The sequence below is a fragment of the Xenopus tropicalis genome, chromosome 7 (genome assembly GCF_000004195.4).
Source record: "Xenopus tropicalis strain Nigerian chromosome 7, UCB_Xtro_10.0, whole genome shotgun sequence".
Classification (NCBI taxonomy): Eukaryota; Metazoa; Chordata; class Amphibia; order Anura; family Pipidae; genus Xenopus; species Xenopus tropicalis.
In genome coordinates, this window is record NC_030683.2 from 53,785,078 (window position 1) to 53,807,030 (window position 21,953).

General features: G+C 40.6%; 1 protein-coding gene across 4 annotated transcripts in view; it reads left to right on the forward strand.

Moving 5' to 3' along the window:
• The window catches only part of dlg5 (discs large homolog 5), a 111,514-nt gene that overhangs the window by 15,242 nt on the left and 74,319 nt on the right, over positions 1-21,953 (forward strand). For all 4 annotated transcript variants that reach the window (XM_031905938.1, XM_004916019.3, XM_002937130.4 and 1 more), the window contains exons 2-5: positions 6,920-6,988; positions 13,800-13,968; positions 20,226-20,369; positions 21,293-21,476. In XM_031905938.1, coding sequence (XP_031761798.1) covers positions 6,946-6,988; positions 13,800-13,968; positions 20,226-20,369; positions 21,293-21,476 — 540 coding nt within the window. In that variant the 5' untranslated portion in view covers positions 6,920-6,945. The remainder of the gene's footprint in view (positions 1-6,919; positions 6,989-13,799; positions 13,969-20,225; positions 20,370-21,292; positions 21,477-21,953) is intronic.

The window sequence follows — 21,953 nt, forward strand, 5'->3', positions numbered from 1 at the left end:
GTAAGACCCTGTATTGTTCAGACTAAGACTGTAGTGCCAACGTTGTTTACATATTCACACCTCATGCAGATTGTAGGAGGGGCATGGGTATTATGTTATTGTACATTGTGCAGTACGTACTGTTCATCTTAGAGTGGTCCTGATCAGTTGCTCTGCTCCACCTGTGCCTACCCTACTCTGCCTGTGTGTACCATACTCTGCCTGCCCTACCCTGCCTGTGTGTGCTATACTCTGCCTACTTGAACATGCCTTACACTGCCAGGTGTAGGTGCCAGACTCTGCCTACCTGTGTGTGCCATATTCAGTCTGCCATTTGCTGCCTTGTATGCAATACTCTGCCTACTTCTACATGTCATACTCTGCCTAACCTTAATTGCCTGTGTGTGCCATTCTCTGCCTGCCCTATGCTGCCTGTGTGAAGAGAGCATTGTGGGTTTTTTTCTGGGTTTTTGTTAGCATTTGGAAGTGTGGCCCAAACCTTACCTGACCCGGCTTCTAACCTGTATTTATAGACCCGCGCCTTCCCCCCCCGCCCTGTCCCCACAATGATATCACAAAAGGGCCCAGCGTGGCGTGTGCAAGCCTATAAATACAGAAGCCAGAAGAGGCAGCCAGCAGTGTTAGGTCCCGGGCAGGGAGGGAGAGCAGAAGAGCTCAACCCAAACCCACCCGCCACCCACAAGTGATGTGCCAAGGTCCTTAACGGCCCGGCCCGTACATCACTACTACCTTGCATGAACCATACATGGAGTTGTTGCAATACCCTTATTTATCCAAATTAGTTTAACAAATAACAAAAACCATAGATTTTTCATTGAAATAGTAGACAAAAAGTTTATTCAGTCAAGCCCTATTCATTGCACTCATGTTGAACAAGATATAAACTACCCTTTTAAGACTGTTAAAAAGCACAATGAAACAAATATTGACAAAGGGGGAAAAAATGGAGGATTGTTCTTTTCAGTTCAGAAGCTATGAGCAATGTTCATCTTTGACTTTAACATGACTCAGCCGTCATATTGAAAATAAACTGTTCATAGTTGGCATAGTGTCAGCATAATTTTTGCTAGCTTCTGAGAAGTTTTCATTATATACAGTGGCTTGCAAAAGTATTCGGCCCCCTTGAACTTTTCCACATTACAGCCACAAACATGAATCAATTTTATTGGAATTCCACGTGAAAGACCAATACAAAGTGGTGTACACGTGAGAAGTGGAACGAAAATCATACATGATTCCAAAATTTTTTACAAATAAATAACTGCAAAGTGGGGTGTGCGTAATTATTAAGCCCCCTGAGTCAATACTTTGTAGAACCACCTTTTGCTGCAATTACAGCTGCCAGTCTTTTAGGGTATGTCTCTACCAGCTTTGCACATCTAGAGACTGAAATCCTTGCCCATTCTTCTTTGCAAAACAGCTCCAGCTCAGTCAGATTAGATGGACAGCGTTTGTGAACAGCAGTTTTCAGATCTTGCCACAGATTCTCGATTGGATTTAGATCTGGACTTTGACTGGGCCATTCTAACACATGGATATGTTTTGTTTTAAACCATTCCATTGTTGCCCTGGCTTTATGTTTAGGGTCGTTGTCCTGCTGGAAGGTGAACCTCCGCCTCAGTCTCAAGTCTTTTGCAGACTCCAAGAGGTTTTCTTCCAAGATTGCCCTGTATTTGGCTCCATCCATCTTCCCATCAACTCTGACCAGCTTCCCTGTCCCTGCTGAAGAGAAGCACCCCCAGAGCATGATGCTGCCACCACCATATTTGACAGTGGGGATGGTGTGTTCAGAGTGATGTGCAGTGTTAGTTTTCCGCCACACATAGCATTTTGCATTTTGGCTACAAAGTTCCATTTTGGTCTCATCTGACCAGAGCACCTTCTTCCACATGTTTGCTGTGTCCCCCACATGGCTTGTGGCAAACTGCAAACGGGACTTCTTATGGTTTTCTGTTAACAATGGCTTTCTTCCTGCCACTCTTCCATAAAGGCCAACTTTGTGCAGTGCACGACTAATAGTTGTCCTATGGTCCAGAGTCACCATGGGCTTCTTGACTGCATTTCTGATCAGCGCTCTCCTTGTTCGGCCTGTGAGTTTAGGTGGACGGCCTTGTCTTGGTAGGTTTACAGTTGTGCCATACTCCTTCCATTTCTGAATGATCGCTTGAACAGTGCTCCGTGGGATGTTCAAGGCTTTGGAAATCTTTTTGTAGCATTAGCCTGCTTTAAATTTCTCAATAACTTTATCCCTGACCTGTCTGTTGTGTTTTTTGGACTTCATGGTGTTGTTGCTCCCAATATTCTCTTAGACAACCTCTGAGGCTGTCACAGAGCAGCTGTATTTGTACTGACATTAGATTACACACAGCTGCACTCTATTTAGTCATTAGCACTCATCAGGCAATGTCTATGGGCAACTGACTGCACTCAGACCAAAGGGGGCTGAATAATTACGCACACCCCACTTTGCAGTTATTTATTTATAAAAAATGTTTGGAATCATGTATGATTTTCGTTCCACTTCTCACGTGTACAACACTTTGTATTGGTCTTTCACGTGGAATTCCAATAAAATTGATTCATGTTTGTGGCTGTAATGTGACAAAATGTGGAAAAGTTCAAGGGGGCCGAATACTTTTGCAAACCACTGTATTTGCATAAGACGTACAATGTTTTATAAAGTTAATATACTTTCTGCCATCTGGTCTGGATGCTTCCTCTGAGAGGGAAAGGGCCTTACTGCTTAGCTCTCTGCGCTCTGAAACAGATTCCTCATATTCTTCTGTATATGAAAAAAAAAAAAAAATAGAAGATAAAGAGGATGAAAAAATTACTAGGAGATGAGATGAAGATGTGTTATACACATAAGAAAGGTGGAGTCTTTAGAGAGGCAGAGAATTGTGCGAGATAAATGCAGCAAATTACATATTGCAATTTTAAGAAAAGTCATATAAATCTTTAGTTTTAGTGAGGCTAATATATAGCAATATATACTATATATGCAATATAGTAGTTTAGAATAGAATTAAATATTTTAATGTGTTTAAAAATAAAAATTTTTTGGGGTGTTTGTACTAAGTAGACTGGGTAAATTGTAGATGGAAACAGCATAATCGAAATAACAAACATAACCTCCAGATTGCAAGATGGATCATCTTGACATGTGAGCAGTTTAGTATCTGTTCCAGAACCTTTACACATGCAGAACACTGCCCCTGGTTGGATTTTTTAGGATGATACACCTAATCCCGTTCCACAGCCAACACTAGAAAATGGTTCAGGCTATAATCTGCACCCTGTTGAAATGGCCAGTGAATTTTTACTGAAATTCAACACGCACCAACACTATTCCTTGGCATATGGCTTACTAGGTACTTTATAATGTCTTAAACCGGCAAGTATTGGCCTGTAAATTTGACATCTGTGGTAGGCAAGTTATTCGAACATTAAAGGGAACACTTTTAACATTATGTTGTGGAGAATGGCATTATGAGTACTAATCAGTATGGCTTTATAAAAGACAGATCATGTTAGACAAATATAATTGCTTTTTATGATGAAGTAAGTAGGAACCTAGACAGTGGGGTCTACTTTGATTTTGTTAAAGCTTTTGATACAGTGCCTCATAAATGACTTTCTTAGCTAAGGTCTATTGTTCTTTGTAATATTTGCACATGGATAGGAAACAAATCACAATATTTCTAGATTTTGAGTAGATTTGTATATGTCAGTAAAGCTGGCCATACACGTGGCGATCTCACGATGTTTCGTACGACCGTCGGTCGCACGAAACATCGTCAGATCCGCCACACACCATTCAGGGCTGAATCGGCAGGTAAGGAGGTAGAAACAATAGGATTTCTACCTCCTTCTGCCGATTCAGCTCTGAAGGGAGAATTTTGGTCAGGCGCCTTCTATGGCGCCCGATCAAAATTTTCTAACCTGGCCGATCGGCGAGTCGACCGATATCAGCAGCTTCCTGCGATATCGGTCGGCTCGCTGACATGCCATACACGCACCGATTATCGTACGAAACGAGGTTTCGTACGATAATATCGGTGCGTGTATGGCCACCTTTAAGAGTCAGACCCTTTTCAGTGTGCTGCCAAATACTCAGGAGGTATTTGGTCAAATTTACACAGATTACATATGGGATCTGTTTTGCAGAATCCTATATATTTATTGCATGTTTAAACACAGTTAAAATACTTTTAAATGGTACTCCAAATTTAGAAAACTGCATCTATAACAAACATTTTGTGCAAGAGTAAACAAAAAATGGCATATTCACTTCTCTTGTTATTAGAAGTTGGCTTTCCCTCCATTATCCATAAAGCTCTGAATTACAGACAGGCTATCTCTTTAAGACTCTGTTTTAATTAAATAATTCTATTTTTAAAAAATTAATTTTTTCTGTTATAATAAAGCAGTAACTTGTGCAACATATAATAATCGTTATTGGAGGCAAAACAATACGTATAAGTTTATTTAATGTTTAAATAATTTTTTAGTAGACTCAAATGGTGGAGATCCATATTACGGAAATATCCCTTTTCTGCAACTTCACCCACACATGCTTTTTGTTGACAGTCAGATTTTTTTTGGGGGTGGGGGGCAAACTAGTGTGGCTTCAGTGATGGATGCGCAGGGGAGCTGGCAGCACACTGCACTGTAGGATAGGAACCAAGCACCAGCTAGGCTGATCTGATAGAGAACTGAAGCCTGTCTTTGTTTGTATGGCTGCAGGGCTGTGATTGGCTATCCCCCTCCTGCTTTGCTTCTGACAGGGAGCATTAGGACACGCCCACCCTTTATTTAAAACACAGACATAGAGACCTGAGAGAATCTATAGGGAGCTCCAATAAAGGGACCATTTTTGCAGACTGTATTCAGTTTTGGCCTGAAGTGAAACCAGCACCTTATATTATTCATAATTGCCTACAAATTTGTGTTTTTTCCATTTTCCAATATGTCTCCTTTTAAAAAATTCTGAAGTCGTAATTCACTTTTAAAGGAGTAGTATACTCCATTTTTAAACAGTTTATTGAATCACAAACAAGCTATGGTGTCAATCTATTGGCAATATAAAAATATAACATGAAACATATAAGTAATGATTTTTCCATTTGTCCCTTGACTATGCTTTCTTGTTCTTTCTCCTCCGTAAGGCCTTTTCGCTACTTTTTTGTACCCTATCAGATAATTTTTTTCTTTCTTTAATTTTAGCCTTTCATCTCCTCTCCATTAAACACTGCATTCTCATTTTTAGGGAGTGATTTTTTCTTAAGTAGATCCAACCCAGATACAGTTGCTCATTTTTCTCTTACTGCTACTTTGCAGCACATCATCTTCTGCTTTTTGTTTTCATTTTCTAATCAAATTCCCTTTCTTAACCTCTCTTAGGTCTAGTTCTCACCCAGCCCTCTTGCTTATTACCCTCTATTCTTGCAAATTTTTTTTAATGCCCATTATTTCTACACCTTTACTTCCTCAGAATTAGCAGAATAGTCAGTGTAACATTACACCTATGATGTCACATACTATAATACAGCACACCCAGGCTGACTGGTTTCACCACGATTAACAGTAAGCCTTTGTTTTTTTTGTCCAAAGTGCGCTGTCATTCTGCACAAGCCTCCCATTCACTTTTTTCTTAAGCAGTGAAGTAGTATGGCTGTATATGACAGTAAATAAAATGACCACTTTTGAAAGAAAGCAAATAATGAATTTTGTACTGCAGCAGTAGTTATTAACTATTGAGGGTCTTGAAAGTATAGACATTTAAACATTAATCTGTTTGTTAAAGGCATCGATTTAACTTGTTTTTATAAACTGAGACTAGAGACAGACATTTTGCCATTTCTGGGAATTCTGTGTTCTAAAGTTATTGTGCATAAGTTTAAGTTGTATTACTTAAGAGTGGTGTCAACCAAAACATTTTAACTCAATAAACTGCAACTAGAACAGTGTCACAAATTCATGCATGTTACTGCATCTAACATAAATCTAACATAAATTCATAAACCCTTTGCTTTGATAGTTTAAGCAAAAAAATGTAGCCTAAGCTTCAGTTTTAGCAGAATTTAATTAGTCCCTCTAGTTTAAAATGTTGTTGATATGCCTTGCTTTACCTCTAGATGATAGAGGAAGGCAGGACATTCATTCAGATTTACAGAAAATGATGGACATTTGTCTTACCTTCAAAATGGCGATCTCTGAATCATCATTTTTCTATACTTATTAATGCCAGTAACCTAGTATTTACTTTTATTTTTAGCAATTTAGAAAAATGTAGATGCCAAACTAAGATTAGTTAATCTTTTTGTATTAATGTATATTCGAAAGTTGTTTATGCAATAATCATTTCTTTGTGTGGAGATAAAGCTTGCACTTTATAACATCCTGAGTCAATTTTCAGAAAATAATTAAAAGTTTTACAGTTTTGGTACCTTGGAATTGAAATACATACCAATTTTAAAGTTGTCAGAAGTAGTGATACAATTCATGTATCTTCCCGTCCACTTTAGTATATATTTAATCATGCAAGGCAGTGGTTTAAAGGGCTCCCCACTGTACTGTTTGCAATTGATTACTTATTGTATGAGTACAGTCGCCTGTCATTTTGTAGCTCAGTTTTAAACCGTCAATAATCCGGTCCTAATCTTATTGAACTAAGGACTAAATATACAGCATGGAGTGGATAAGAAATGTGTGATACTGATTTGCTCTTTGGCAAAACTGCAACTTAAAGGTGGGGAACAATGAGGATGGGTCATGATGGGTTCATGCCTGCATAATATAGACCGGTTGCAAAAATGGCTGAATCCATTCTATGTCATATTGTGATAATTGAATTAATTATGGGTTTTACATTTTCTCTATACTTGTATGAGAGCTAATGGGATTTTCTTTCTTTCAGGCTCCACCTACAGTGTCCTCACTACTATGCCATCAGACTCTGAAAGCAGTGGCTCACTAAGCAGCATAGGTATGACATACCCCTAATCATTAAAGGGGAACGATCATGAAAAATATTTTGATAATATTGAAAATATAAAGTATAGACAAACATTTTGACAGTTTCTAGCTTTTAAAACATCTTGCGCTGTTATAAAGTTATGGTTCATTATTGAAGCAGCCTCCCATTCCCCACCCTCCAAAATATCTGATTCCCTGGTCTGTGTCATTGCGCAAAAATGTGTGAGTGACAGAGTAGAGTGAAAGCTGATTTGCTGTGGCGTGTCACAAGGACACACAGCAAACATGCAAAGGGAAAGTAGATGAATGGAGCTGGGCTGGGCTGGGCTGGGTGCTGATGAAGCTGCATTTGTACATATAGCAGTAAAGCAGCTTATTGTTTATATCCTGTTTATATCCTTTATATCCTCATATACACAGGCTATATTGCATTTGGGTTTTGTGCTGCTCACCAGCAGGCTTACATCAGCTGCCAGACACCCTCCTGCAATTTACACATGCAGATACAAATCTTACTTCAGTAGCCAGATACAAGTGTAACTTGTAAAGAGTGTATAAAAGAGGCTTGCCCCATACTAGTGACAGTGACACATCAATTGCAGCAGTATTACAGACCTCTGCACAAGCAACTGTGTGCGTACAGGCACATAGATTCCTGTATGTTGGATTCACAGACAATTCTCTATGTCTTTCAGTCAGAGCTCTCCTGTAGACTGACTAGCCAGGCTTCCAAGCTTCTTGATTAGCCAGTTGAGTCTAATCAGACCCACCTGGTCTGTAGCATTTACTCTTTACGCTATAGCCAGTCCATGTATTTTTACGGAATGGCCACACATTCTGGTATCGCTTGCATACATATAAATAGCGACTTCAGTCTTATTGCACAAACAGTAGCACAAGTTATTGTTCCTACACCATTTATTTATAAGTTATACAAAAGGCAATTTTTAGTTTTATGGGAATGTGCAAGTGGATGCCCTAAAGTTATTGTTTAACTACATGCATGTATGTTTCAAATTGCTAGGCCTTTGTGCTAAATAACTTGATTGCTTCTGCTAAAAAAAGCAAGTGATATGTGGCTCCTTTCATGTTTTTCTCATAAATAACCAAGAAACAAAGTTCTAGGTGTTTGTTAGTGACTCAAGTGAATGAGACGGAAAGTGTCAGACAATGTAAGGGTGTATTGGGTTTAATCTTTAGACCACCTTCAAAGTATTTTCCAGGTTTTCTATCTGATAGGAAAGATGGGCAAGTGGGGGTTGAACTTTAGATGTCGCTCTAGAATGGTTGGACCACTCCTCTCTGCTCAGAACTCTAGCTGCCTGTCAGAACTAAGCCAATTTAAGCAGATTCCCATGCATGATAGTTCCCCTTTAAGGATTTTTTCAGATGCCTTATGATATGATGATACTAAAGGCAGCGGGAGATTAATGCGTAGCTGAGAGATTGGTGCAGAGAGGAGGCCTTTGGGTTTCTGGAGAACTGGGCTAATTTCTCAATCGGCTACAGGCTCTTTGCCAGGGATGGGCTGCACCTCAATGATGATGGGGCAGCTACTTTGAGGGAGAAGATGGTTAGAGGGTTGGAGGAGATTTTTAACTAGAAGGGGGGAGGGTGCAGCGAGTAATTCTGTGGTAGACAGGATAGATGAGGTAGTGGGCATAGTGAGGGAAAATGGGGGCGGAGACTTGCTTTAGGATACTGATAATGGCAGTGAGGACCATAAGTTGTTAACGTGACATTCTCACGCTGGTACTAGTATTAAATGTATGTTTACTAATGCAAGGAGTCTGACTGGTAAAATGAGAAAGCTGGAGGTACTAGCGTTGGAGCGGAAATATGATGTGATTGGCATTGCTGAAACTTGGTTGAATGAGTTGCATGACTGGGCAATTAATATTGGGGGTTATACATTGTTTCGGAGGGACAGGGGCAATAGAAAAGGAGGAGGGGTGTGTCTGTTTGTTAAGTAGGAATTAAAAGCAAATGTTAAGAAGGAAGTGATGGGGGTGACAGATGGAGCTGAATCCTTATGGGTTGAGCTTCTCGCAGATAGTAAAGAATTCACCAAGTTAGTGGTAGGGGTATGCTATAGATCCCCTAATGTAAGTGAAGAGGAGGAGGCTCAGCTCCTGTTGCAAATAGAAAAGGCTGCTAGTTTGGGGCAAGTGATAATAATGGGGGATTTTAAAAATCCTGATATTGACTGGAGCAATAGTACTGCCAGGACAGTAAATGGGAACAAGTTTATAAACTTGTTGCATGACAACTTTATGTCACAGGTTGTTAAGGAGTCAACCAGGAACCATGCTATATTCGATCTAGGGATCTCTAATGACCCAGAACGTATAGCAAATGTGCAAGTGGTTGAACCCCTGGGTAACAGTGACCATAATGTTATTTCATTTGATGTTTGGTGCAAATACCCTGAATTTTAGAAAAGCAAATTTTAGATCCTTAAGGGCAAGTGCTTCAGGGCATAGATTGGGGCATGATGTCACAGAGCAGAAATGGTTGTCATTTAAAATAATATTAAAACATTACTGTTCTCAATTTATTCCATTAATAAGAAAAAGTAGAACTGAGAATATCAGAAACAAAGGCCAGTGTAAATCTACCCCTAGATCTCTCAGTACCCGAGGGTGTATTCCATCTAGTCCAGGTGTGTAACCCTTTAAGCACCATATCCTGTGTCAACCACTGCGTGGTTGGAGCTGAGGCAACAGTGCTGCTATTGGGTGGGACTTGGCACTCTGGCTCCTCTACTGTATACACAGAAGAAGAGAACTGGTTTAGCACATCTGCCTTTTCTGTATATTCTGTAACCATATTGTTGCTATAACTCAGTGGGGCCACGTCCTCAACCTACATCTTTTTACTATTAATATACTTAAAAATCGTTTTGGGGTTAGTTTTGGCCTCTGCTGCAATGCACTCATTTTCTATCTTAGCCTTCCAGAAAATACTTATTATAGTGTTTATATTCATTAAATGCAGCTACTGCCCCCTCTTATATTTCTTAAAAGCTTTCCTTTATTCCCTATTAACTTCTTCACCTCAGAGTTAAGCCACATAGGGTGGTTCTTAACAGACTCTCTTTCATCAGGTATGGTACCTATGCATTGGAAGAAGGCTAATGTCATTCCTATATTTAAAAAGGGAGTAAGATCTCAGCCTGGCAATTATAGGCCTGTAAGTTTGACATCCATGGTGGGCAAGTTATTTGAAGGCTTGTTAAGGGATCACATACAAAATTATGTACTGGAGAATGGCATTATGAGCAATAATCAGCATGGCTTAATAAAGGACAGGCCTGTCAGACCAATTTAATTGCTTTTTATGATGAGGTTAGTAAGAAGCAGGACAGTGGGGGATACATTAGATGTAATCTATTTGGATTTCGCCAAAGCATTTGATACCGTTCCCCACAAATGACTGCTTTCTATTGGTCTTAGTGAAGTCATTTGCACATGGATAGAAAAGTGGCTACAGGATCGGGTACAGAGGGTGGTTGTTAATGGTGCTTTCTCTACTTGGAGTAAGGTTCTCAGTGGGGTCCCTCTGGGTTCTGTACTGGGTGCTTTTTTGTTTAACTTTTTTGTTTAAGCAGGTTATATATAGGCATTATGGTTGAATGTGATGGACATTTGTCTTTTTTAAACCTAACTTACTATGTTACTATATTACCATAATCCTTAAAAGACAAGGAAAGGCTAAGTCACTTGGGGGTGCCAAAATGTTAGGCACCCCCAAGTGACTTTAATCGCTTACCTTGTATCCTGGGCTGGTGCCCCTGTTAGGAGAAAATTGCCAGCCCGGGGTACCTGTAGTGAGCGCTTCCTCCTTCCGTATTCGCGCTGCCGGCAAATTCCCAGGACAATCGCATGCGCAGTAGAGTGAAAAGCCGATTTTATAGTTTAAGTTCGGGTACAGAGGGTGGTTGTTAATGGTACATTCTTTACTTGGAGTAAGGTTCTCAGTGGGGTCCCTCAGGGTTCTGTACTGGGTCCACTTTTGTTTAACTTGTTCATAAATGACTAAGGGGAGGGTATTATAAGTAATGTATCCGTGTTTGCAGATGACACAAAACTCTGCAGACCAGTCAGTTCTATCCAGGATGTGGCATCCTTGCAGCAGGATCTTGACCAACTGGCAATCTGGGCAGCTAAATGGCAGATGAGATTTAATGTGGATAAATGTACACACACCTGGTGTGTAAAAATATGCAAGCCACTTATACCCTTTATGGGACTGCACTAGACAAATCCATAATGGAGAAGGACCTTGGAGTCCTTGTAGATAATAAACTTTGCTGTAGCAAGCAATGCTATTCTTCCCCTTTACAGAGCGCTGGTAAGGCCCCATATAGAATATGCTGTTCAGTTTTGGTCTCCAGTGCTTAAACGGGACATTATTGAATTAGAAAGGGTCCAGAGAAGGGCAACTAAGCTGGTAAAGGGTATGGAAAGTCTCAGTTATGAAGAAAGACTGGCCAAGTTGGGTCTGTTTACACTGGAGAAGAGGCGCTTAAGAGGTGACATGATTACTATGTATAAATATATAAGGGGATCATATAATAACCTCTCTAATGCTTTATTTACCAGTAGGTCCTTCCAACGGACACGAGGGCACCCACTCCGTTTAGAAGAAGGGAGGTTCCGTTTAAATATTCGGAAAGGATTTTTTACTGTGCGAGCTGTGAAGTTGTAGTTTTCCCTCCTGGAATTAGTAGTGCTGGCTGATACATTATATAGCTTTAAGAAGGGGTTGGATGGCTTCTTAGCAAGTGAGGGAATAAAGGGTTATGGAAGATAGCTCTTAGTACAAGTTGATCCAGGGACTGGTCTGATTGCCATCTTGGAGTCAGGAAGGAATTTATTTCCCCTCTGCAGCAAATTAGAGATGCTTCAGATGGGGTTTTTTTTTTGCCTTCCTCTGGATCAACTAGAAGTTAGGCAGGTTATATATAGGCATTATGGTTGAACGTGATGGACGTACGTCTTTTTTCAACCTAACTTACTATGTTACTGTGTTACTATGTAAGTTCAGCTTTTTCACTCTACTGCGTATGTGCGCGCGAGGGAAGCAGGAAGGAGGAAGCGCTCGCAGGGGTAAAAGGTAGGCGATTTAAGTCACTTGGGAGTGCCTAACATTTTGGCACCCCCAAGTGACTTAGCCTTTCCTTCTCCTTTAAAGGAAAATTATACCCCGGGATAGTGTAGGTCTCTATAGAAATATATTGCATAAAAAAGCTCATTTGTAAAACCCTGTTTCATCTAAATAAACAATTTTTCTTATAGAAATGTACTTTTTTAGTAGTATGTGCTATTGGGTACTCCTAAAAAGAAAATTGCCATTTTAAGAAGTAAGGGCCACCTCCAGGGATCATGGGATTCACAGTGCACACAAGCCAAGGTACACATACATGCTAGCCCACAGCAGCCAATTAATGGACAGTTTGACCTTATGCTTCCACACTTCTTCCTGTTACAGTTAGAGCAGCATTATTTCTGGCTATGTGATCTGTGAGAGAGAACACAGCCCATCACTAAATGGTATATCAAGGGAAAGGATGTAAAAGGGCAATATTTCCTGATCAGCCCTGCTAATCATCCAAAAATGACTTCAGAAGCACATCGAACAGCCATGAGGGTTGATTCACTAAAGTGCGATAAGCGTTATTGCATGCTTTTTTGCCTTAAAATTTACGCGAAAAAAATGCGCGATTCGCTGAAGTAGTATCGATTGCGTTAAGACGCATATCGCATGCACTAAATAACGCATGATCACAAGGCATTAATTTTAACGCATTGCTTTAATTCTCGCATAGAAATAATACTGACACATGACTCACAAACACATAAGAAGCGTTAGACACGCTAAATATTGCATTAGTCTGTGCGAAAATTAACACCTACTTGGGACAGGCGGTACATATAGAAAATTGTGGTTTGTGAGCTTTTGGCAACACAACATGGACTTTGCGGTGGGATTTTTTCAACTATGTGTTGGCCCTAGAGTGATGCCTCCTCCAGTTTTCAGGGAAATGGTCATTTGCAGAAAAGTAGTTTTATGAACGTAATGGTTATCGTGCGCTAATATAGCAAGCGGCGAAATATATTGCGTGCAGCGGGAATTAACGCACGCACGGAAAATAACGCAAGGAAAAAGCTCATCGCGACTTAAATAACGCAAGCAACATTGAGTCTTAATTAACGCTAGTATCCTATAGTGAATCGTGCGTTAAGTCACAAAAAATATGAAGCGATAAAATTTTTACCGCATGCTATAAATAGCCCTCGTTTTAACGCACTTTAGTGAATCAACCCTATGATGTGTAATCACATGACTGTTCAGTGTGCTTCTGAAGTCGTTTTTGGATGATTTGGATTTGCTCCCTCAGGGTAAGGGTTCGGGGCTTTGAGCACCCGGACCAGACACCGACGGTGGTGAGTTGTTGTTCTTTACTGCTTGATTACTAATTGCGAGTTGGCTGTTGATACGTGGGGTCATGGGCCTGGGGTATGCACACCCGGGCCAATATTCCTCTTAGGTATTTTCTTTTGGATCTTACTTATTAATTTACATTTTAAATGTATTGCCAGCTTTGGATTTGAACTATTTATTACAATTTTCGTATTTATTGATGTTTATGTTAGATCAGCCTTGCAACTGCCAGACATCATCTATTAATAAGAACTGAAGCATATGATTACTGAATTTAAAAATGTGAAGGGCAGGAACAGTGGGGGTGGTTGATAGCTAATGTTTTGTATAATTGCTTACTTCTCCTGTTCTCACATTCATTCTTACAATTTCAGGTACGACAAACAAACCCTCTTCCCCTCCCCCAACAGCAGCTGACAGTTTGCAAGTGAATGAGAAGATTGAGACCATATTGTCACAGTTGCGACAAGTGACACGTGAAAGAGATGAGCTGCGCAAACGCTTAGCATTGTCCTCTCCAGGATCTACATTTGATGACTGCAGGTAATTGGACAGGAATTGCTTTAGTTTTTATTTATCATTCATATTGCTTTTTCAAGTTTCTAAGAGTTTATAGATATATAATTATAATTTTGTTTGGCGCTTGTTACGAATTGAGTCAGGTCTTAAATCACATCATTGTTTTTATGACCTGGCCACGCAAGAGGGCCTTAACACAATTAATATAATTCTGCACAGCAGGTGTCATAGGAATAATATAACAGGAGAGAGTTGCCAAAATATCTCCATAGCCATTTTAAAAGCACAAAAAAAAATGGTGTTCATATACATTGTTTGGAACATAGTAACAATAAGGTAGGTGGAAATAACACAAACGTCCATGGAGTTCAAGCTTATTGTCTAAGGCTGATGCCACACAGTCGTATTCTTGGCTAGCCGAAAACCACTTGCCGAGAATATGCCCCACTACTGTATTAGCCTACCTTGTGCCTGCACCTGAATGAATGGAATATGCTTGGGTGCAGGCACATGTAGCCGATATCTGCCAAACAAACGTGACACTTCATATTTTCAGCGGATATTGGCTACATGTGCCTGCACCAATCGTATTTCAGTCATTCAGGTGCATGTATTTTCTCCCTTGATAAAAAGCCTGCTAACTCATGAAACTATAAGCCAGTGCTGTCAAACTTCTATGATACCAAGGGCCAGAATTTTTCTGGCTTACATGATGAAGGGCCAGTTTTGACCACTCCTCTTTGTAAACCGCACCCACTTCAAACCACGCCTGTGTTATCACTATAGCTTATAAGACCATACCCACATTAATAGTGGTAGCTCAGCAAAAATATAATTCTTTGTTCATATGTGAAAGAAGTTTATTATGTCATATTAAGACATATTAAATCCATATGCCTCTTCCTCCCCTGTGGATAGCACAGCGGTGCCTCCTTCTCCCCTGTGGATAGCACAGCAATAATTACACACCTTAGGGACCATATAATGAGTAGTAATGCTTACAAACTCCCAGAACAAACCTCTGGCAGGTTCACCTCCCACAGGCAGCATAGGGCAGGTAGAGTATGGCACACACAGGCAGCATAGGGCAGGCACAGTATGGCACACACAGGCAGCATAGGGCAGGCACAGTATGGCACACACAGGCAGTGTAGGGCAGGCAGAGTATGGTGCACACAGGCAGCATAGGGCAGGCAGAGTATGGTGCACACAGGCAGCATAGGGCAGGCATAGTATTTCACACACAGGCAGCATAGGGCTGGCTTAATGTGGCACATACAGGCAGCATAGGGCAGGCAGAGTATGGCACACACACAGACAGCATAGGGCAAGCATTACATACAGTGAGACAATGCTGGCACTGCTTCAACAGTGTCTGAGGTGTGAACACATGAACAATGTGGGCGCTTACAGTCTGAGCCTGAGTTGTGAACAATGCAGGGGGTTAACAATGGAGGAACTAAAAGGTGTGACCAATACAGGGGATTACAGGTGTAAACAGTACTAGGGTTTACAGCCGTAATCTGAGGTGTGAACAATGCAGGGGGCCAGGTAATCTTAGTACTGATACCATTTAAAGCTTTAACAAAGGGTAAACAGTTGCAGCAGACAGGTAGGGGGCTACATGGGGGGGTACGCCAGTTAGACAGCACTGCTATAAGCTATCTAATGTATCTTCCAGTACAACCACTTTAGGGAGAGAATACCACAACTTTATAACACCCACTGTAGAACACTTTTTTTATGAATAAAAACAAGATTTGCAACCTAATAGCCAATCTTAGCCCTTATTTGGCAATTCCATGAACTTTTATGATGCTTGTGTTGCTCTCCAAGTCTTTTAACATTTGACTGTTGCTCACGACACGAAAGGTTGGGGAGCCCTGATATAATGTGTCAGACACTAACTTGATTAAGCTGAGCCATCTGTGCCCGTACAGAGTTGGTCTTGAAACTCAGACTTCTCTGTAAAATGAAGAAAGTAAAGGATTAAGCACATTAGCTTTTTTTTTTTAAATAAATTTATGGTGTTGGACTCTCAGACACCTAATAGTTTCATATATTTAAAAGCATTGTTTGGATAAGCCTCCGCCTGTAAAGCAATCGGTTTCTCATATTTTATATTTGCCTCCTTGTTTGCTTATTTACAAGGAATTCTACAAACATTTGTATGTTGTATTTTAATGCTCATATGCTCTAACTTCTTATATTTCATTCTTAGGGGACTAAATTAAGAAATAAAATTGGAAATACATTTAATTTCAGTTTAAATGGCAACCATTTCTATTCTGTGTTTAAAATCACAATCTGTTTATGATCTTAATGTGTTAAAATTCCTTTCCAATGCAGGGGGGTGAATTGTAACTTCTATTGGAACAATTGGGACACTTAAAGGACACTTAATCATTTACCCAGAAAATAACTTGATTCAGCTTTACAGTACATTTTAATCAAAATGTTTTAACATCTCACTCCAAACCAAGGGTATTATAGGACATGTAAAGCCTGCATTTGCCTACAATGCACATCTTCCCCACCCATATGGCATCATTTGAACTGCATATATCCCCCCCGTTTGCTAGCACCATCACATTTTCCTAAAGCAAATAGCAGCTTTAAAGGAAAAGTAACACTAAAAAATAAAAATGTTTTAAAATAATTAAAATATAATGTACTGTTGCCCTGCACTGGTAAAAGTTGCGTGTTTGCTTCAGAAACCCTACTATAGTTAATAGAAATAGCTGCTGTGTAGCCATGGGGGCAGCCATTTAAATTGAAAGAAGGAGAAAAGGCACAGGTTACATAAGAAGATACCAGATAAACTGTGTAGAATGCAATGGGAATCTATGCTACTTATCTGTTATCTGCTATGTAACCTGTGCCTTTTCTCCTTTTTTCAATTTAAATGGCTGCCCCCATGGCTACACAGCATGGTATTTATATAACTGCAGTAGTGTTTATGAAGAAAACACACAACTTTTACCAGTGCAGAGCAATAGTATATAATATATTAATTATATTTATACACTTTAATTTTTTGGTGTTACTGTTCCTTTAACCCAGTGGCCATTTTTCCTCTGATATGGGACCCCTTATCCGGAAACCCGTTATCCAGAAAGCTCTGAATTACGAAAAGCTTGTCTCTCATAGACTCTATTTTAATCAAATAATTCAGAATTTTAAAACTGATTTCCTCTTTCTCTGTAATAATAAAACAGTACCTTGTAATTTATCCCAACTAAGATATAAATACCCCTTATTGGATGCAAAACAATCCTATTGGGTTTAATTAGTGTTTTATTGATTTTTTAGTAGACTTAAGGAATGGAGATCCAAATTACAGAAAGACCCCTTATCCGGAATATCCTTGGTCCCGTACATTCTGGATAACGGGTCCTATACCTGTACATAATCAGATACATTGAAATCTGCAAACAGCATACACACACAAAGACCCTTATTTAGTATACATTTCATCAAGAATACAGGCAAAACTGTGTTTGGTAATAGTTCTGCTTTGTTTGAGCTGAGCTCAGGAGAGGTTAAGCGGAAAAAAAATTGAAGCAGACAGCTAGAGCTGAGTTTCTATGGGAACCAGGAATGCCATCTCTTCACTGTCTGTTAGACTGGACGGCGTATTTAGTAATCTGAGTTTAGAACAACTGAGCATGCTCACAAGCCAGAAAGCCCACAAGCCAGAAGTTACAGCAAATTCCTGATGGAGGGGCCCGAGTGGGTTACAGGAGAAAAAGGAAATCAAAGTTATTTAAGGAGATGTTGCAGCCTTACTATTAATCTCTGGACAACCAGTGTGGCAGGTATTGAAAGATTTCAAAGAGGCTGTTCACTGATTACATTTTTGTGTGTGGGGTTTACATGTCTTTTAATATGCATTTGGTCCTCCATTTCCCTTATGGGAAGGCTTTCTAGGCCACTAGAATTTGGAATACTGTATGTGGGATTTGCTTCAGTGTCAACCACAGCAACCTTACTGATGTTGAGTCTAAGACATCCATTAGGGTTGAAGTGCTCTGTGCAGGCCAGTCAATGTCTAGTTTTTCTCCCATCTCTTTAAACCAATTCTGTACAGTCCTCGTTTTATGTATGGAAGCATTATTGTGTGGAAACAGGAAATAACCTTCCCCAAACTTTTGCCACAAAGTAGGAAGCAATGGAATTGCCAATAATGACATTGTGCTCTGTGCTGCAGCTTTAAGATTTGCTTTCAGTGGAACTAAGGCCCAAGTACCTGACCATTATTCTTGCTCCGCTAGGGCTGGGCGATATACTGTTTAATACCGAATACCGGTGTTTTTTTTTTTTAAACTATATTCATTTTTCAGATACCGCAATACCGGAGTGTCAGGGTACTCACCCGTGCAGCCCGGTCTCGCGCGCCTTCTTGCGTGCGCGCGTCCCGTTGTCCGCGGGACATTGCGCACGCGCGTCCAGGTGCGCGTGCGTCAAAGCGCATGTGCATGTCAAAGCGTGCACGTCCGTGACGCGCTGACGCCGCCGGTTCTGCACATGCGTGGGGGGTATTTAAAGCTATCAAACGCCTCCTCCTGTGCTATGTTGTCTGCGGCCTTGCCTGGGAAACTAAGCCTGCCTGATTTACGACTTTCTGTTGCCGATCCTTCGCTTGCCTGACTCTAATTTTCAATACTGCAGTAATTATTCTCTAATTTATTAGGAAATGGGCTTAATACCTAATCATGCATGGAAAAAAAAAATACAGTGGCACCGATATAATTTTGAAAAATACCGTGATATAATTTTTTTGTCATACCGCCCAGCTCTATGCTCCGCCAAACCTTACCATTTGCATTCTGCATTCAGGCAGGTAGTGTTTTTTGGCATCTGTCAGACTTTCCTATGAGAATGTGAGTTGGTGAAATGGCAGTTATCATTCCAGGATGTATTTCCGCTGCTCCAGTGTTCACTGATGGATAGCTTTGACATAAGGCTTGCTGACTCTTGGCAGTGCACATAGTGATGTCAGGCTTATCACCAATAAAATCCAACGCTGCATGCAAAGAGTTGTGCTGCCATTGCTTCCAGAGACAGTTTTGAACTAAACTCTCTTAGTTTCCCAACTAAGGGCAAATCATTTTAGACAAAGTGTTGAAATATTTTTGGCTAAAATCTGTTGCTTTACTTTTGATGATATAGTGCAGTGCTGTCCAACTTCTGTTGTACCGAGGGCCGGAATTTTTCCGACCTACGTGGTGGAGGGCCGATAATGGAAGCCAGTTTTGACCACTCCCCTTTTTGAAACCGCACCCACTTGAAACCACACCCATGTTATCACATGACCATACCCATATTAATGGTTGTAGTACAGCAAAAACCTGCCATACTCTGCCTGCCCTACCCTGCCTGTGTGCCATACTCTGCCTACCCTACCCTGCCTTTGTGTGTGCCATACTCTGCCTTCCCTACCCTGCCTGTGTGTGCCATACTCTGCCTGCCCTACCCTGCCTGCGTGCCATACTTTCACTGTGTGTGCCATTTTTTCTGGTTTGTGCCATACTTGGCCTGTGTGTACCATACTCTGCCTGCCCTACCCTGCCTGTGTGTGCCATACTCTGCCTTCCCTACCCTGCCTGCGTGTGCCATACTTTCACTGTGTGTGCCATTCTTGGCTGGTTTGTGCCAAACTTGGCCTGTGTGTGCCATACTCTGCCTGTGTGTGCCATACTGTATGGCACACACAGGCAGCCTACAGTGACACAATGCTGGCACTGCTCCTACAGTCTGCACAATAACTATATATTAAAAAACTTTTTAATTGCAGTACCACCTCAGTATATGTTCTTTTTGTAGTATGCAGGGATTATTTATGGGTTTCTACTGCTCCTGAGGTGTGAACAGTTGAACAATGGGATGATTACAGCCTGAGCCTGAGGTGTGAACACTGCAGGGGGTGAACAATGCAGAGATTAAAAGGTGTGAACAACACAGGGGATTACATATTTAAACAATACAGCCTGATTACAGCCTTAATATGAGGTGAGAACCATGCGGGGGGGGGGGGGCAGTTAATCACAGTACTGATACCATTTAAAGCTTACACAAGAGTAAGCCATCAAAGCAGCCAGACAGGTGGGGGGCCACACAGAGGGGGGTCGCGGGCCGCCAGTTGGACAGCACTGATATAGTGTATAGAAAGATATACTTTAGATAAAAAGATTATATGATATCTGTGAAATAACCCTGTGACTTGTAAAGACCTAGAGGAATAAATGTAACTTCAAATAACAATAATCATTTCTTACCAGGTCCAGTCCCAAGCTCACTCCAGACTATGAGAGGCTAAAGGTTCAGTGCATGAAAGCGATGTCGGAGCTAGAAGCACTACAAAGTCAGCATGCCAAGGCTCTAAAAAAATGTGAGGAGGCCGCAAAAGAAGCAGATTTCTACCAGTGAGTAAAAATATAGTTTATGCAATGGACTGATGCCAGAGAGGTAGTGGGTTTGCAGTGCAAGATATTTAGGAGCTGCAAATTGTAGAGGTATTTCGGTTTAGATCAATCCACTTACTTTTAGCCTTAGTAATACTAGTGGCTTTGTTGCATGTATGATCAAATTCAATTGCACTGTGATCTTACATTATTAAGTTTATTTCTTTAATTGATCTAAATCAGTGCTGCCCAACTTCTGTGGTGCCGAGAGACAGAATTTCTCTAGCAGACATAGTGGAGGGCCGCTAATGGAAACCAGTTTTGACCACTCCCCTTTTTAAATCACACCCACTTCAAACCACACCCATGTTATCACAAGAGCTTTTAAGACCATACCCACATTAATGGTTGTAGCGCAGCAAAACCCAAATGCTTGGTGCTCACTATAGGGATATCCCCCTTCATTCATATGTGAAAGAATTATATTATATTAGGACACACCCTAAAATCCATATGCCTCCTCCTCCTCTGTGGATAGCACAGCAACCCCCAGCACATAATTACTGAGGTTTGAACCATGCAGGGGGCCAGTTAATCTCAGTACAGATACCATTTAAATCTTACACAAAGGTTAGCCATCAAAGCAGCCAGACAGGTGAGGGGCCACACAGAGAGGGGCCAGTTGGACAGCACTGATCTAAATGATCTTATCAATGGCTAGATCACACATTTATTGCTTCAAAAACCCAGTTTTATTGTTGAAGTAAAAAATCCTAACCCACCCCATATTTTTAATCTTGCAAATAAGGGTATTACAAATTCTGTCCTGGAAAATAAGCCAGCTTCCTAAAGTGCCAATAATATTATATTGTTAAATTTGACTTGGAGTCTGTGAACTGTTTTTTTTGCTTCTGCACTTTCTTCATTTTTTGTATTTTTTTCAGTGCTTTGCACAGCCGTATGTTGAGTGATCACACACAATTGCAAGAGGATAGTGAGAGCATGCGCAGGAATCATGCCCAGTTACAGCGGGAGTTCTCTCATTTGCAGCAGTCTTGTCAGGACCTAAAGCATTTGCATGAGACTGATCAATTAGAGATGTCAGAGCTGAGGAGGCAGCAGCAGCTGGTAAAGTCTCCTTTTACAGTTACTGTGACTATCCATTCTAAAAAATACACTCCGTTGTCCTGCAGCATATGGAATCTCTCAGACCACAACTGACAGGCCTTGCAGCATCTTCAGCCAGTTAACATTGTTAATATTTACAGGTTAGAATTGGACTGGGGAATGAAGAGTGTAGAATATACAGACAAATGAGGTGATGGGTCTGGCAAGAGATAAATAGAAAGGAAGGTCAGGTGAGCAGAATGGAGAAACTTGGAAAGGACAGCAGAAATGGGGGATTGAATATGAAAAACAGAAGGACGAAGCGAGTGTAGATAATATAAAATGTACATATAACAGAGACAAACACAAAATAGAAGGAGAAAAACCTTAGAAAAGATCAGAAGAGGATAACAATATGAAAGGGAGGAGGAAAAAAATTGCAAAAGAGTATGAATGCAAGAGTTAAATACAAAAGGGAAGTGGAATTACATTAAAACT